This window comes from Scaptodrosophila lebanonensis, unplaced genomic scaffold (assembly GCF_003285725.1).
Source record: "Scaptodrosophila lebanonensis strain 11010-0011.00,11010-0021.00 unplaced genomic scaffold, SlebRS2 tig00000043-arrow-pilon, whole genome shotgun sequence".
Taxonomy (NCBI): Eukaryota; Metazoa; Arthropoda; class Insecta; order Diptera; family Drosophilidae; genus Scaptodrosophila; species Scaptodrosophila lebanonensis.
The window spans coordinates 8487662-8503539 of record NW_022060545.1 but is presented as its reverse complement, the minus strand read 5'-3'; the positions used below and the strand labels follow the sequence as shown (position 1 = coordinate 8503539).

Sequence of the window (15878 nt, the reverse complement as noted above, 5' to 3'; positions counted from 1 at the left end):
CAATTAGCACGCCATTAAGTCGCCCGAATCACCAAACGGTAGCGCAAAAATAATTAAAAAATAATGAAAAACAGTAGCTGGCCATAATGAGCCGCGATCTGGTCATTTACATATTTAAATGTGCACAATAATAAAACTGTAAGTATCTGAAGAAACGAGCAGACAACTTGCAGGCGGAGAAGGCCGAGGAAGTTCCGCATAAAAGTGCTGGCAAGTACTGGTTGTTGCAGCAAAGCCATTGCTCAGCAATATGCAACATCCCCACCCTCAGAGGGTCATAAATTTGGGCAGTCGGCCATGTCAATGCACACACACACACACACACACACACACACACACACACACACACACATACGTACATACATATGTACATAAACATACACTTACATCCTCGAAGAGGGAACGCATGACGACCAACCGTATCCGCAGTTACTCAAATTTAATTTTGCATTTGTTGCCAAAACAAAGTCAAAGACATTCTGAGGGCCCCTACATGCTGTTGGCAGCCCTTAAATCGTTTTGTATCTGTATCTGTATCTGTATATGGTCGTGGTGGTGGTCGTGGTCGTAATTCTGCCTGCCCATTGGCCATTTGTCTGCAACAGACAGACGCGTCACAGTCACAGTCAGAGCCAGAGCCAGAGTCCGAGTCAGCGTCTCCGGCGCCGGGGCGTGCATTTTGTTTACATTTGCCAAAAAATTCGCTGGGCAGCTTGTGAAGGGAAAGAGGCAACAGTTTTTGGTAGCAAGTTTATTAGGGCGTATGATTAATTGCTTGCAGTGGTCATGGAAGGACAAGGGCACTACCCCCAAAGATTCCTCCAAGCCAAATTGCCAAATAAAGAAGAAACAAAACTTACTTTTAAATGGAAAGGAAAATTGACGCAAATTATTTCAACACACGCTGCAAATGATGGCAGAATGTTAAAAGCAGAAACAAAGGGGCGGTTCCATTACCTACCATTACTTTTTTCTTCTGTAATTAAATGTGATGTGACAGCGCGAAGAAATTATTTCTACAAGTATTTTCAACCAACACAGTAAAGTTATGAGTGGAATATTCGTGCTTTCAAATCTACCTCATTGAATAGATTAAATGAATTTCTAAGCTGAAAACATTTTAAGACTTGTACTGTTTTATGAAATTATGAATAATATTAAGTAGTCGATCTTCTTTAAAATGCAGGGAAGTTCGTGTAACTTTTAAAAAGAAGCAGTTGAAACCGAATCGAAGAACTGTTGCCGATAAACGTATTACACATTGATGGGATTTAATGAGAAGCCAGACTAAAAGACAATAGACGACAAATTAAAATGTTTAAAAACTCAAGTACTTATTAGTTAGTTTGAATTTGTTAGTTCATTACAACTTTAATAGCTTAGCTTTAACTCTTAACTCTATCATTTTTTATGGTAGAGAACGGTTTGCAAAGTATAGTAGTGCTAGAGAAATGTTTTCATTATACAAGTAATTCGCCAGAAGGGGTAGTTATGTAATTTTGAACCCCCAACAACGGCTAATCATTACCCACATACAAGTATATACGAAATCTTTAATTTTCGCTCGACATGCACTAACCGTGCAAATAATACACTCTGTGGGGTCCAAACAATGGAGTCCCCAGTCCACTTCTAAGCTTACCCGCTCACTACTCGGTGGCTACTTCAGCCTAACAACTTACGACTGCACTTCAGTCGCCGGCTGCACTTCAAAGTTGGTTACTAATTTTTTGCAATTGTAGTCAACAATGAGCAGGCACAATACCCTCTGCTTATCTGCGTATCTATCTATCTATGTATCCAACTACCTACGAGTATCTATCAATCCATAGTCGAGCTATGCCATTGCCTTGGTGCATTCATTCGATTCAATAAACCGACCGCTCACTAATGAAGCCCATTCAAAATGCAATTCTCAAGCATAAAGCCAACCTCAGCTTTAGCTCCAGCTCCAGCCTCAGACCCCACCCAGTCAAAGGCCGCCCCTCAAACATGACAGAGCGCCGATCAGAGCAACAATAACAACAACAACAACGGTGGCAAGCCCTCCCCACCACATTCCATTGAAGCCGCAGCCAAAGGCAAGGCGGCGCTTCCGCTTGGCGTTGATTTTAATGGGCGCTATATTAATGACATTTCCATGGCATTGGCGCAAAGAATCTTGTCAGCATAATTATGAGAGCGCCCACACCCACTCCGCGCCCCCGCCCCCACCCTCAACCCCCACCAAATACAGAGACTCTCAGACTCTCGGCCCGCTGACTGGCTGACTGTTTTGTCTATTTGTCTGTCTGTCTGCCTATTTGTCTGTGCAACTGCACTTGGACTTTGGATTTATAATTATTACGCTGCCACGACTTCCATATTGTACAGTACGACCCCTTAAGTGGACTACAAATCCATTTTCCTTAGAACTAACCGGACAAAGAGTATACCCTGGCCGACTTAAAGCTGAACCTGTATATTATTTGTTCAAAAGTTGGAAACATGCTCGTACCTTTGAATATATCGAACAGATAAACCCAGGCTAGGTGGCACTTTAAATAAATTAAATAAAATTAAAATAAAATATGTTGTTATTTGTTATTTTGTTGGGCCATTTTTTTTTAATTTTAAATACAAGCATGAACCAACACGCTTGTATTAAAAAAATGCCCAAATATACTCAGTTCTTACTGTAATATAAATATCTGGCAAAGATTGTCAGTTTTTCGGTTGATTTAAGTATGTTAAGAAGAAATAATAAAATCATAAAGGTAATGAAAAATACACAAACTCGTTTTTGTTACCTCCTCAGAGTTCAGACTTATTTATGAAAATCTTTTAATAACAAAACATTTAAATATCCACACGTTATAAAAAAAAAGAAAGAAAAATAGTAATAACCTTTTGATAGCTCAGAATGAATAAAAAGCGAACTTGGAAAATGAAAAAGCCCATTAGAAAACAATTTTTTACCAAATCCGACTCAATTAGGATTATATTTCCTGACCAGCCCATGCAGCACACAAAGCACTGAGAGATGTTATACTATAAGACTTATACTTGTAGTATAAGTCTTAAGAAATTCTTCTTATTTATACACATTTGTTATTATTTTCTTTTTTCCGTGCTATTTAATGTTTCTATTTTAATTGCATCGTTCATATGAAAGAAATTTTATAAAATATTTATATAAATATATAAATTTTATAAATCCGGACAGCTATACACGTAAATAATATTATAAAACCAAAAATGTATTCCGAAAAATTAAATGAATATAGTAAATAATAAATATTCTTACAAAATAAATATTTCAAATACAATTTTAATAAATTCCAAAATATGATAATTATTCAGAGCTAACCGAAATCTATCGAAACAACTAAATAGTTGTAACTAAATAAAGGGATCGATCGTGTTTATAAATCCACTAACACTAAATTTAAGAATTTCAAATATTCGACAAAAATGATTAAATCCGAAGGAGGAACTGTTGGCAGGCAGGGCGAATATTTCAACTAATTCTCATGAGCCGCTAAAACTATTTCGCAACAAAACTTGAGCTCGAAATGTAAAAAATCACACTATTCGTGTGCCATCTTATGTTGGCTCCACTGTACTTGTTTTTACTTATTTTTTCATATACACTCTCGGCATTATTTTGAAATTAAGAAAAACATTCCGGCGTTGCTGGTCTCCTTTGGTTGGGGGCGTGGACGCGGCCATGTCATAAAAAAATGCCTGGCAAAATATGTGTGCGGTGCTTCTTTATTTTTGTTTATAACCAGCAAGTTTAAAGTGCAGTTGTTGCTGTTGTTGCCTTGTTGTTCTTGTTGTGTTGTTGTTGCACGCTTCAACGCATTTCCACTTGCCAGGCAACCAACCAGCGCGCAGTGCCAGCCGTGGCAGCAAAAATGGAGTTGTTGTTGTTGTCGGTCGTACCTTGGAGCACGAGTATTATTTTCGCTTTTCTTTATTTCCATGATGCCATAATTGCACCGCCTGCTGATGGTTCTGGTGCTGCAATTCTTTCATCCAAGTGCGCCTCATCAGCGCTTCAAAATCCCAAAGCATCGCACTCTTTGCGGTAATTAAAGCAAACCGCCAGCCTCTACACTCCCGCTCCATGCTGTTTATGTGAGTGTGTGTATTTTTATTTACAATTTTCTCCTCTTTTTTTTTTTGGTACTGTAATTAAAAAAGGCAAAACTTTTTTTCGTGGCATTGCTGTTACGAAAAACAACAAAAAATCGCTGAAAAGCTGTGGAAAAACCGCGTCAAAAACAGCGGAAATGCAGTGCAGACCAGCTTTTTGGCGAGAAGCATCCAGTTGTTGTTTTCCCCTCGCTTTGGTTTTTCATTGGGTTTTGTTCTGCTCCGGCATTGATACGTCAAAAGTTTGCCGGCTTTATGGCATGAACATGGACTGCTCCACTCCCAGTTAGTTGTTGTTGCTGAAGTGCTGGCTCAGTCGAACTTGCTTGCGGTCGCTTTGGGAATTTAAGTTTGTAAAACACCAGCTTTAATGAATGCCCGCCGCAGAAGCAGAATGCAGTCTATAACCAAAAGCGAGATGTCCTTAAGAGCGAAAAAAATTGGCTATTCATTATTATTGAAAATAAAATAGACCCAAAACTAGCCATGTTCACATAGAATATTGGAATAATAAACAGGCACATTATTTAGACTACTCTCTGATTGGTATGAGAATGTATTTAGTATTTCATTTAATTGACGCAGTAGACATAAGTGAATCATTAATAGTTTTTGGTATTCATACAACGAAAACATTTTAAAAGAGTCTTTGAGTTCGCATACTTACACTCATGGGCACTTCCTTGTCCCTTCTCCTTGCCAAAATCGCAATTTCATTTGGAAATAGCAAATACCTGCAAAACAAAATGTAAAGCATGAGAAAGAAAATTTAACTATCGCAGAGTCGTTCTTTTTTAATATGGAAAGTCTTCCTATGATTAAAAATTCAATACATAAGCAGAATTGCTTTTATAGGTAATCCAGTCAGTGCGAATACTGAACTTTGAATAATTTATGTTTCTTTGAACTATTTATAATTAAAGAGGACATTTCCCGACTTCATTTATTTTAGTTCCTAATTATTATTTCGAAATACTTTCTCTCTTCTATAATAATTTTAAATATTTTTCAGAATTTTTTAGCTAAATTCTAAAGAAAGCAAATTTGTCTTGCATGTAATGGAATCTGTTCTGAATTTTGATTTTTTGTAAACCACTTCTTAGTGCTTACCTACTTTCTAGCTCTTAGTACGGAATATTTTTAAAATTGATAAATTAACCCCAAAATTATAGACCCATCTTTAAAGATTACTTCAATTTCGAAAGATTACTTGAATCACAAAATAAACTTATATGGATTATAGTACATACTACAAATTATTATAGCTCCTTCCCAACATAGAACTTATGAAAATGTAAGTATAATCCCCCTATAACATTTGCTTGTAAGACCAGTTCTGGACATTCTGGGCATTGCTCGTAAACATTTGTTTGTGGTTGATTTTATAAAAATCTCGCATATGTATAACTAAAAAACTGGCTGTAAGAGAACAAGGCAGAGTCCAAATGGGCACTTCCAAGTACTTACAAACACACTCCCCCAACAACAAGAAACCCCCAACAAGTCAGGCGAACTGCCGCCAATCAGCAAAACTGCCAACTAGCCATAAATAAAATGCGCACAAATTGAATTAAAAAATCGAGACAAAAGCGAGCCCCCCAAACAATTTACAGAAACCGGCAACAAATCAAATTGCCATAAAACCAACGAATAAGAGTCGAAGACGAAAAGTATGCGGGAGGAGCAGAAGGAGGAGGCAAGAGGAGACGACTTCGAGCGGATTCGCATGACAATTCCCGCGTTGACAATTGCGTGAGAGGCAGCTGGAGGCGGAGGAGGAGGAGGAGGTAGAGGCTGCGGCTGCGGCTGCATCTGCGGTTGAGGCTAGGAGTGAGGCCGAGATGGCAATGCAGGTGAGTGAATAATTTCGTCTTGCCATAAAAGTGCATTTGGCACTGTCGGAAAGGGGTGGCGAGGTCGGGGAGGTGGTGCTGGAGGTGGAGGTGGAGGAGCGGCGAGACGAGCCGAGCCGAGACGAGCCGAGTTGCCTGTCAATTGCTTTGAGATTGATGCCCCTGGATAATAGCGACGCGAACAATTTGCAGACGACGACAACAGAACAGCGACGATGGCGACACCGGTGGTGGTCCTCGATCCCAGACAACTGAATGACAACTCTTTAACTCTGTTTGTCAGCCTCTGGCGGCCCGCATTGGTCGCATGCTCGTATAACGGAACTTTTAAGCAAGTTATTTGCCCAAAAATGGACATGACAGCCCAAACAAGCGACAGCATCAACATCGCCGAAGTGTCGAAGACAACAACAACAACGACGACGACGACGACGAAGACTTTGCAACATTTGGTGACAACGGCGCATGCGTGACTTGCGGACACCAACTGCAACGGAAACTGCAACAACAACCAGCAGCAACCAGCAGCAACAGCAACAGAAACGAAGATGTTGCATTGTTACTTGGCCGATATGGTAAACGGGCACAAGCGGGCAACAACAAGGCTACAAGCAACTGACGCCCGATTGCCAAATGTTTGACAAATTTGCCAAAGCATTAGCCGCGCGTTTTAACGTTTCAAGCGACTACCAGAATCGCAAATGCCTTGCTTCAAATAAACAGACTGTCTGAAAAAATACAAGCCCATTAGCCAGTATTGAATCTCGCGACTCTACAAATCTGAACAAACTCCAGACATTCACTAGCAAGTGTCTTAGACATATTTGCAAATTCTTTGCAGGAGGGAGATGGATTGACAGAAGCTACAATCATATAAGTCGGGCTGCATTAGAATCGAGTCCCCAGGCAAGTAGAAGGAGAGGAAGGAACCGCAATAGCTGGAGGAGAACTGTGCTTGCTGAATTGGCCAAGCCAGGGGCACACTTCAAAACATTAGCTTTACATAGAATTAGAGTTCGTAGTTGGGTTGAAACCCAATGCTTCCAAGTGGAGTGAATAAAGTTACATACATGTCTAAAAATTAGGGCGTATTCATTTTTATTATCATATTTTGTACATATTTGGTTACATTATTGGCGTTTTAGTAAGGATTCCATTCTTTTTTGCAAATATAATATAGCCCATGTTAACCGTCGATAGTGTAGCTTCCCAACAGTGAACGAATCCATTAAATCGGTCCAGTAGATGAAGAGCCTTTTCATTCAAACAAACAAACAAACAATCAAACAAACAAAGAAACAAACAATCAAGTTTTTCCTCTTTATAATATTAGTATAGACGTATAATGATGGGAATGGAGCATTAGGAAGTAATTAATGTCCAGCTCTCATCCAAATTGAAATACAAGTTAAGTCCACAATGCTCACCCGGATACTCTAAATATAGAATCATTCTCTTTTTCATTAATGCATGTTATAGAATAGATTGCGATAAACTGGGAAAATAACAATTGGAATTGTAGGCATCGCAGAAATGTTTATTTCGCCACACTTTAGCTTCCATCTGTTCATAGCCTCTTCGCAGCTAATACTTATGTATTTCTTTCCTTCAATTTGTTGCTCTGTTCGTCATGCAGCTGCCTCTGGCAATTAGCCATCCAGATCAGCGCATGATCCAAAGCGTTAAAAGCCGAGCAGGTTGCTCAGTGGAGGGGTGAGTGGGGGGAGGGGGGAGGTGGCTAATAGGAAGGGTTGTGCCAACACGAACGAGGCGCTTGGCCGAACATCTGCCTAGACTCACAATTGGACTGACGATGTGGTGCATAGACAAAAGGCGACATTGTTCGCATGCACATGGCTGCGAAGGATGCGCAGGATGTGCAGGATGCAATAAAATGCGGCACAGGTGCATCAAATGGTGCGCCAAAGCAGAAGAAACGACCAACAACAACCAACGGCGCGAGGCAGTGCAGCGCGGGCCGGCCCGGCCCGGCACGGCGGCCAACATGTTGCCAAGTCATTAACTTGAGCCTGTTTGGCTTTTGTTACATGTTTGTGATTACATGCGATGGCAGTGGCAGCAACAACAACAACGACAACGACAACCACGACGATGACGATGACGAACAAAAGGCGGCCAGGACACGTTGTCGTTGTCGGTGTCGTTGTTGCCAGGATAATTGCAAGACTTGAGGGCAACGCAGCGCCTTGAGCGTTTAGGCCATTTGAAAATTGCAGCAAGGGTGCAGGAAGAAGCAGCAGCAACCACTTTGGACAACACACACACACACACACGCACGCACACATACACACTCCACCTACCCAACAAATGACTTTATGCGCCATTGTCTCGTGTGTCTCGTGCTCATGTGCAAATTTTTTATGGCCTGGCCGAGAAGAAACGAACAACCCCCAAAAGGAATTGCCTGGCACGCATATACTCGTCAATTTAAATGTGAGTGTGTGTGTGTGTGGACGGGCAGCAATGTCAACTGTTTGGAAAGGTGGCTACATGCTGCTAAGTGCACTTGCCAGCTTTTCTTTGCCTCTCATTGCTTTCCTTTCTGTTTTCCACATTTCTTTCTCATTCTCCCTTCATCATTTTTTTTTTTAGGTACAATTTTGCCCAAGTGGTTGCAGGGTGGCACACGCCCCTCCCCATCCGCCCCCTCCCGCCATCTCGCACTCATGTGTGCCTATGGCATATGAAGAAGAAAAAATTGTTGGCTTTTCTTTCAGCCCTCAGTCCTCAGCTCTCAGCTCTCCCCTCTCATCGCCATTCCCCACGCCATCCACTTCGTCATGAATACATAATTCTGCACTTGAGGCGCGCACGCTCGTGTGCGACAAAAGCCATGGAGAGGGGGGTGGAGGGTGTAGGGTGTAGGGTGGAGGAGGTTGGCTAATCTAAATGGCAGGCCCATCACCGGCCACTAGATAACTGCATTCTTTAAACGCTGGAAAAAGGCGACCTGCTCCCCCTACCCTACCCCCGATTCATAATCTTTGTTGCTGTTCCGACGCCACTGCCAGTCGGCCGGAAAGTAATTAAAATCTGCGCTTAAGTGCAGCTCTCCACGCTGCAAAAAGTATAGCCGACCGAGTGGGCAGGAAAGCAAAGGGGTGAGGGGCAACTGAGCGATGGACTGAAGACTTAGAACAAAGTGGCGGCATACTCAAAGCCTTGCGCAAAACAAAATTTAAAAAAAAAAAAAACGTCCAGAGAATCACATTCAAACGGGTAAAAAAACATGCACATTATGAAGAATACACTCAAATATGCTTGTAATTCCTGCAAAGCGCTAAGTAGTTGAAATCGGTTGACGAAAGTGCAGCTTGAATAAAAAAAAGAAAAACCTTTTCATGAATCTGTGTGGTTTTTCTCTATTCTGCTATTACGAAGTAAGTCAACATTGTTCCTTTACAATTAAGGAATGTAAGTTAAACGAGAATTATTGAATTTAAGTAAGAGAGAGAGATTCAAAATTTATTAATGTTAACACATCCATAATCTTCGCACATGTATTTATTTAAAATATGACAAGCAGTTTGACATTATAAGGCTTGTAAAGTAATTTTAAACTTATTCTTCTTAGCCTAATTATCTTGAGATCTGGCTGCTTATATGATTTATAAAGATCGACATTAAAATGTAGAAAGAAAACTTTTATATTCCTTAGGAGCTGCTTAATATTATGGCTCCAAACTTTATTTAAATTCTCATCTTGACAAGTTTTTAATGCATTATTAACGTGTATTACGGATTATATATATTTTATACTTCTCACCAAGTGTTCAAACCAAGCCAATATAACTAACAAGAGTCCATTAAAAATATTTATTGTTCTGAGATTCAGTTGCACTCTGTTTTGGAGTTATTATATTATTATAATATTAATACATACTTGTATGTGATGATGAGTGTCTTCAACAAATATTCCCGTTTTTTATCTAGTCCAGAAGTTAAATACCACATTAAAAGGAACTGAATTATTGTAAAAATATTTTATTCACATTTCTGATCAATAGCCAATACACCAAAAAATAAAAAGAATAATAATTTTGAGGGATAAAATGATAGAAACTGCATTTATCTAGCCAGTTAAAAAGAAGTTTCTTGGAAAATTTGTACTATGTTTAAGTTGTAACGAATCGCTTTTTCTAATCAAATAGCCCTTTAATATTGTCTAGTAGACCTAATCTATAGTAGCCTGAAGCTTAAAACTATGTAGCCTTTTACAACTGCTCTATAAATTGGTCGAATCAATTATTTCTTAAAGTTTTTGAAATCCGAATCGAAACTTTTAACACAATTCTAGTCTACAAGTATAATTACGGTTTCAAATTGGATTTGGTGGCGCCATCTTTCGTATCTGGGCGGGAACTGCACAAAATCAGGATATAAAATCTCAACCACCCCAATCAGCCGAATGTCCTGCCACGCACATATCGGTGCATGACCAAAACTGTTCCCAGCTAGCAAAGACACAAACCAGCAGCAGGCTCGGCAGGGGTAACATAGCAGGGTATGTTAAGGTTAACAGAACATAGCATTACATTGCAAACATAGCATTAACATCGCTTTAACATTGATGGCCTCTGAGTTGCGCTCAAAAGGACGCACTCACGCACTCAACTACCCCTGCGGCCAATTCGAACTGGCTCCAAACGCTGCTCGCGAGCGCAATTGAGTTGAGTTGCAATTTTTGAGCTGTGAGTTGTGAGCGATGAACTGCAGAGAGCATGAGTGGGAATTTAAATGCTAGGGGGTGGAGTATATAAGTGGCATTGTGTGATTGTGTGTGTGCGTGCGTGTGTGTGTGTGAGTGTTTGTGTCCTGGCACGGCAGCTGTGCTAATTAATAGAACATTGCATTGAAAATTGACATAAAAATCTTTTGCGCAAAAAGTTGTTCGATACGCTTTTGTTAGAGTTGTTGCTGTTGTTGCCTCTGTCAGTCTGTGTCAGTCTCTGTCACATGGCCCCCGACGTTGGTTTATTAAATAATTCAAAGAGCAAACTTTTTAGGACGAGCTCCCAACGCCCCCAGCCTACCCTTACCCAGCACATACCTCTGCTCCCACTATAAAGTGTGTCTAAAGAATTTTCACAAAAATTTCCAAACGTTTTTAATATGGCTGAAATGTTGTCCAAAGCAAACTTTTTCTTATTTTCGTTAATTTTGCATTTTTTTTTTTGTATTCAGCTGCAGGCAAAAGTTCAGCAGAAAATGACGAAAAAGAAATTCCAGAGGCAGGCAAAAGTTCAATTTTCAAATGCAACCAATGTGCGCAAATGAGCAAAAAATTCAGTCCTAGTCGAAGGCGGATACGAAAAAGAAGAAGAAGAGAAAAGATCGAGGGGGATGGAGGCAGAATCTCCATTCTGCGTTGATGGAGGTGTAGACGTTTGGACCTTCGGACGTCGGGAGCCACAAAAATGTTAAATTGAAATGAAAATTACCCATTGTGGCAGCAGCATTTCAATTTTAGCTGCCATTCTGCTCTGGCCATTTTTTCAACAAACGTACATACATACTTACATATACTATGTAGTATATGTATTCTACTTATATATATTTGTTCGCTGCTCATTTGACGCCTTGCACGTACGCCCCTTAAAAGGAATCAACGGGAGAAAAAAATTGAAGAAAAAGTCCAAGCCACGTAATCTTGAATGTCCGCCTTGCATTTTATTCATTTGGAACGACAGCGTCGGACTTTATTAGTTATTTTCTGCTCAATTTGTGCTTGGGAGGCAGGATAACAAGAAAAATTATTTTCATTTCATTCAACACATTCAACGCTAAAATGAAAATTCCCCGCTGCTTACTTATCCGAACAAAGGGCAGGCAGAAATATGGCGTTAGTTTCGTTGCGAACAAATCCATTCATTGGCACTCGAGCAAGCCTGGCCCAGAATTGAAACTGTGGGCCCAAACCACTTTGCATAATTTCCTTGGGTCTTAGTCTTGTTGACTGGGCACGTACACGAGCTCGTAAGCAGACGTTTCTGGCCAAGTTTGCCTCAAGTTTGGATGGAACGGTGCAAATTGCTGTGACATTTGCTTTTGTTTGTCATGCTCAAGTTTTGAGCGGGGCCTAACCAATTAGTGCTTATTAGTGGCTTGAGAGGGGACCTAAATGCACTGCAGCATTAGGGACTATAGCTAAGGTCAAGATATTATACGTACTCTATACTTGTACAGTCGAACTTGCAATGAGAACTAAAATTATAAACTAAGTAGTTCCAAGTTGTAGTCTCTTTTATTCTAAGTTCATGCGCTTGATAATGTGATTTAAATCGTTTTATATATTCTTTCAGACATTTTTATTTGTAACTTCATATCTCCACTTTTTAATAAATATAATTAATAAATATTTTAAACAACTAAATTTTACTTGTTCAGTCGACAAATTAGGGGTCGATATATGACCAAAAAAAATGGTCAAGAAAGTGAAGGTGTCTATTCAATCAAGCATATAAAATAAATAATGAATTAAATATTAAAATTTTTTTGTCATTGTTAAATATATTTTACTAAAACATGTAAGCAATAATTTATAACTTAAAACTCTAAAATAAACTAAAAAAAAAATATTTAACAATAAATTGTCGGAGTCTATTAGAAAAGTCTGTTAGAAAATCTTATGTGTGGTTTGAGATTAATCCCAAGATGGCATCAATGAGCAGCTTTTAATTTGCCGCATCGAAATTATGTACATTATTCAATCAATAGAAAAAAATATTTTAATTTTATTTTATCATTATATATAATGTTTAGTCTTCAATAGAACGAATATAAAAATTGTTTTCAAATTTAGAAATATCATTTAATAAGCAAATCTTTTTTTAACAAAAAATAAATATTTCTTTTTTATTTAAATCCACATTTTTTTGAATGGAAATCCCTAATTTTGTAAACAGAAGACTTTTCTAACCGAATATTCCGACGTTTTCAAACAGACAATATATGTAATTACTGCCTATAGCCCAAGTATGCGTTTATTATTTTATATTAAAAAAATTATTTACCTATATTTTTATTTGAAAAGGACTACCCTCTATTTACTAAAAAACCTCTAAGCTTTTTTTAAGAATATTAATATTGCATTTCGTCTATCCCAAAATAGAAAACTAGAATTGATTTCTGAATAGCTTTAGTTGCCTTTCATTTGTTCATACGAGTATATGCGAGTCAGAACAGAATCAATTGCCAGAGAGTGAATAATCCTCTCTACTTATCCTCCCTTTGTACGAATTCTGAGCATATTCTGCTAGTTACTACATAGTTCTCCAGAAATGCTTTCCTGAGCTCTACTGCTTGAAGTAATCATAATTGTTTCCTGAGAATTGAACATCTGATGGCAACATCGGCACTTTCTCGCCTTCACACCTAATTACAGTGTTGGGCTGAATTTGAAAAGTTTACACACAATTATCAACACTTTAAATGGCATGACGGGACACAAAAGAAACTTACGAGCCACGCCCATTGCCCGAGTGGAGACATTTAAGCTCACGCATGCCCTCCACTTGCCACAGTAGGACCTTTCACTTCACTGCGGTTCCATTCAAGTTCAGTCATGGGCAATACGGAGGAGCCAGTCATGGGCAATACGGAGGAGCCAGTCCTTGGGCCGCCAATGAGCTTTAGCAGCATAATGAGTGTGCCCGTGACCTTCTACAGGACCATAGGCGAGGACATATACTCGCATCGCTCCACCAATCCCTGGCGCAGCCTGCTGCTCAAGATCTACCTCTATGCGGGCTTTATCAACTTCAATTTGCTGGTTATGGGCGAGTTCGTGTATTTGTACAAGTCGATGCAGAGCTATGAGACCATAAAGGCGGCAATAGCAGTCGCCCCCTGCATTGGCTTCTCTCTGGTGGCAGACTTTAAGCAAGGGGCTATGGTTATACACAAGGAGACGCTGATTAAGCTGCTGGACGAGCTGGAGGAAATGCATCCGAATACGCACGCCAAGCAGAGGGCCTACAAGTTGGCCGACTCGCAGAAAACCATGAACCGTGTGATGAATATTTTCACGTCCCTCTGTCTGATGTACACCACCACGTTCTCCTTCTACCCGGCCATTAAGGCCACGATCAAGTACAATTTTCTCGGCTACGATACGTTCGACCGCAACTTTGGCTTTCTCATCTGGTTCCCCTACAACACCTCGAGCAGCAATTTGGTCTATTGGCTGACTTACTGGGATATAGCCCATGGCGCCTACTTGGCTGGAGTGGCCTTCCTCTGCGCCGATCTGTTGCTCATTGTGGTCATCACCCAGCTCTGCATGCACTTCGACTACATGGCGATGAGACTGGAGACGCATCCCTGCGAGCCCGGTCGCGATGAGGAGAACTTGGACTTTCTCGCCTCCATAATTCGCTATCACAACAAGTGCTTAGTGTGAGCAGAAGGTCTGTAATCTCCCAATCCTCAACTAATCATGTTCTTGCTCTTCACGCTTACAGTCTCTGCGAGGATGTGAATAATCTGTTTAATTTTTCGCTGCTCTTGAACTTTTTGACCGCTTCTATGCAAATCTGTTTCATCGCCTTCCAAGTCACGGAGTCCACCTTGGAGGTCATCCTCATCTACTGCATCTTTCTGTTGACGTCAATGGTGCAGGTGTTTCTGGTCTGCTACTATGGAGACGAGCTCATATCTGCGGTATGTAGGCCTTATCTCGTGTCTCTCTACAAGTATAACAGGTCTGATTACATTTCTTTGCGTAGAGCCTACGCGTCGGGGATGCCGCCTACAACCAGAAGTGGTTCCAATGCAACAAGACCTACTGCAAAATGCTGAAGGTGCTGATAATGCGCAGCCAGAAGCCTGCTTCCATTAGACCTCCCACCTTTCCACCCATTTCTCTGGTTACCTACATGAAGGTAACTATCTAGCCAACGACATGAACTCTCTAGTCTTCTGAAAATTAATATATGTATACTTCCTATATACTTATTTAGGTTATCAGCATGGCCTATCAGTTCTTTGCACTACTACGTACTACATATAGTTCAGACTAGAGAATGGAAGAGAGAAGTTTTTGATCTACGCGTCTTAACAACCTTACCTTATGAGCTTACCTGAATATTACCTAAATTGCTTATCACTTTAGACTGTGGCAGCATTGGAAAGCTTTTGATGCCCTTTCTTACCAAGTATCAGATATATCCGGATATGTCTGTCTACATCTGTCTGTCAAAATCTTGAATTAGTCAACAGCATTTTTCTATCTAGTAGAAAAATATAGACTTATATTCCTAAAGACAGTTATAGAAGAAAGTTTCCCATAATTTGCATGTATTCGGCAAATAATAGCTTTCTCTGATCTTCTCGAAGACTTCATTTGATTCTTGACGTACTTTAATGGTTAATTTAACAATTACTTACAGCACTGCTTCATTAATAAATAGCAGATTAATTAAGGAAGAAAAGACCAGCTTGTATGGCTTTTATATACTTACTATATACAACTTTTTAAGACATTTATAGCAGCTCTGGAACACTTTCTCTTTCTCCCTTCTCAAACCCTCCAATATTCGACATATCAGGCGCTTTAATTTATAGCAGCATCGGAAGTATGCTTCATGACTCTACGATTTTCTCATTCTTAACTTATAGACTTATAGAGCTCGACTAATGGAAACTTGCATGTTTTTTATGTGTGTATATTGAATTAGAAAAGTCTCCCTGCTGTTCTGAGAGCCTTATTAGCGCTTTGACTTCAAGCTTTGACATATTAAGCACTTAAATCTGCAGCAGCATCAAAAGTTTGCCAAGTGATTCCCATGGCCCGCTTTTCAAATATTTAATTAAAAATCGCATTTAAAATTAATAAGCTTTTATTGAAACCAATGGCGTCCGAAC

The 15878-nt window shown here is 39.8% G+C and overlaps 1 protein-coding gene across 1 annotated transcript; it reads left to right on the top strand.

Annotated features, from left to right (window-relative positions):
• The first annotated feature begins 13578 nt into the window (after positions 1-13578).
• On the top strand, positions 13579-15034 carry LOC115622390 (odorant receptor 67c). The gene is made up of 4 exons (XM_030516315.1): positions 13579-14411; positions 14477-14675; positions 14741-14896; positions 14975-15034. The coding sequence occupies exons 1-4, from the start codon at positions 13579-13581 to the stop codon at positions 15032-15034; spliced, it is 1248 nt and encodes a 415-aa protein (XP_030372175.1).
• Positions 15035-15878: the final 844 nt, after the last annotated feature.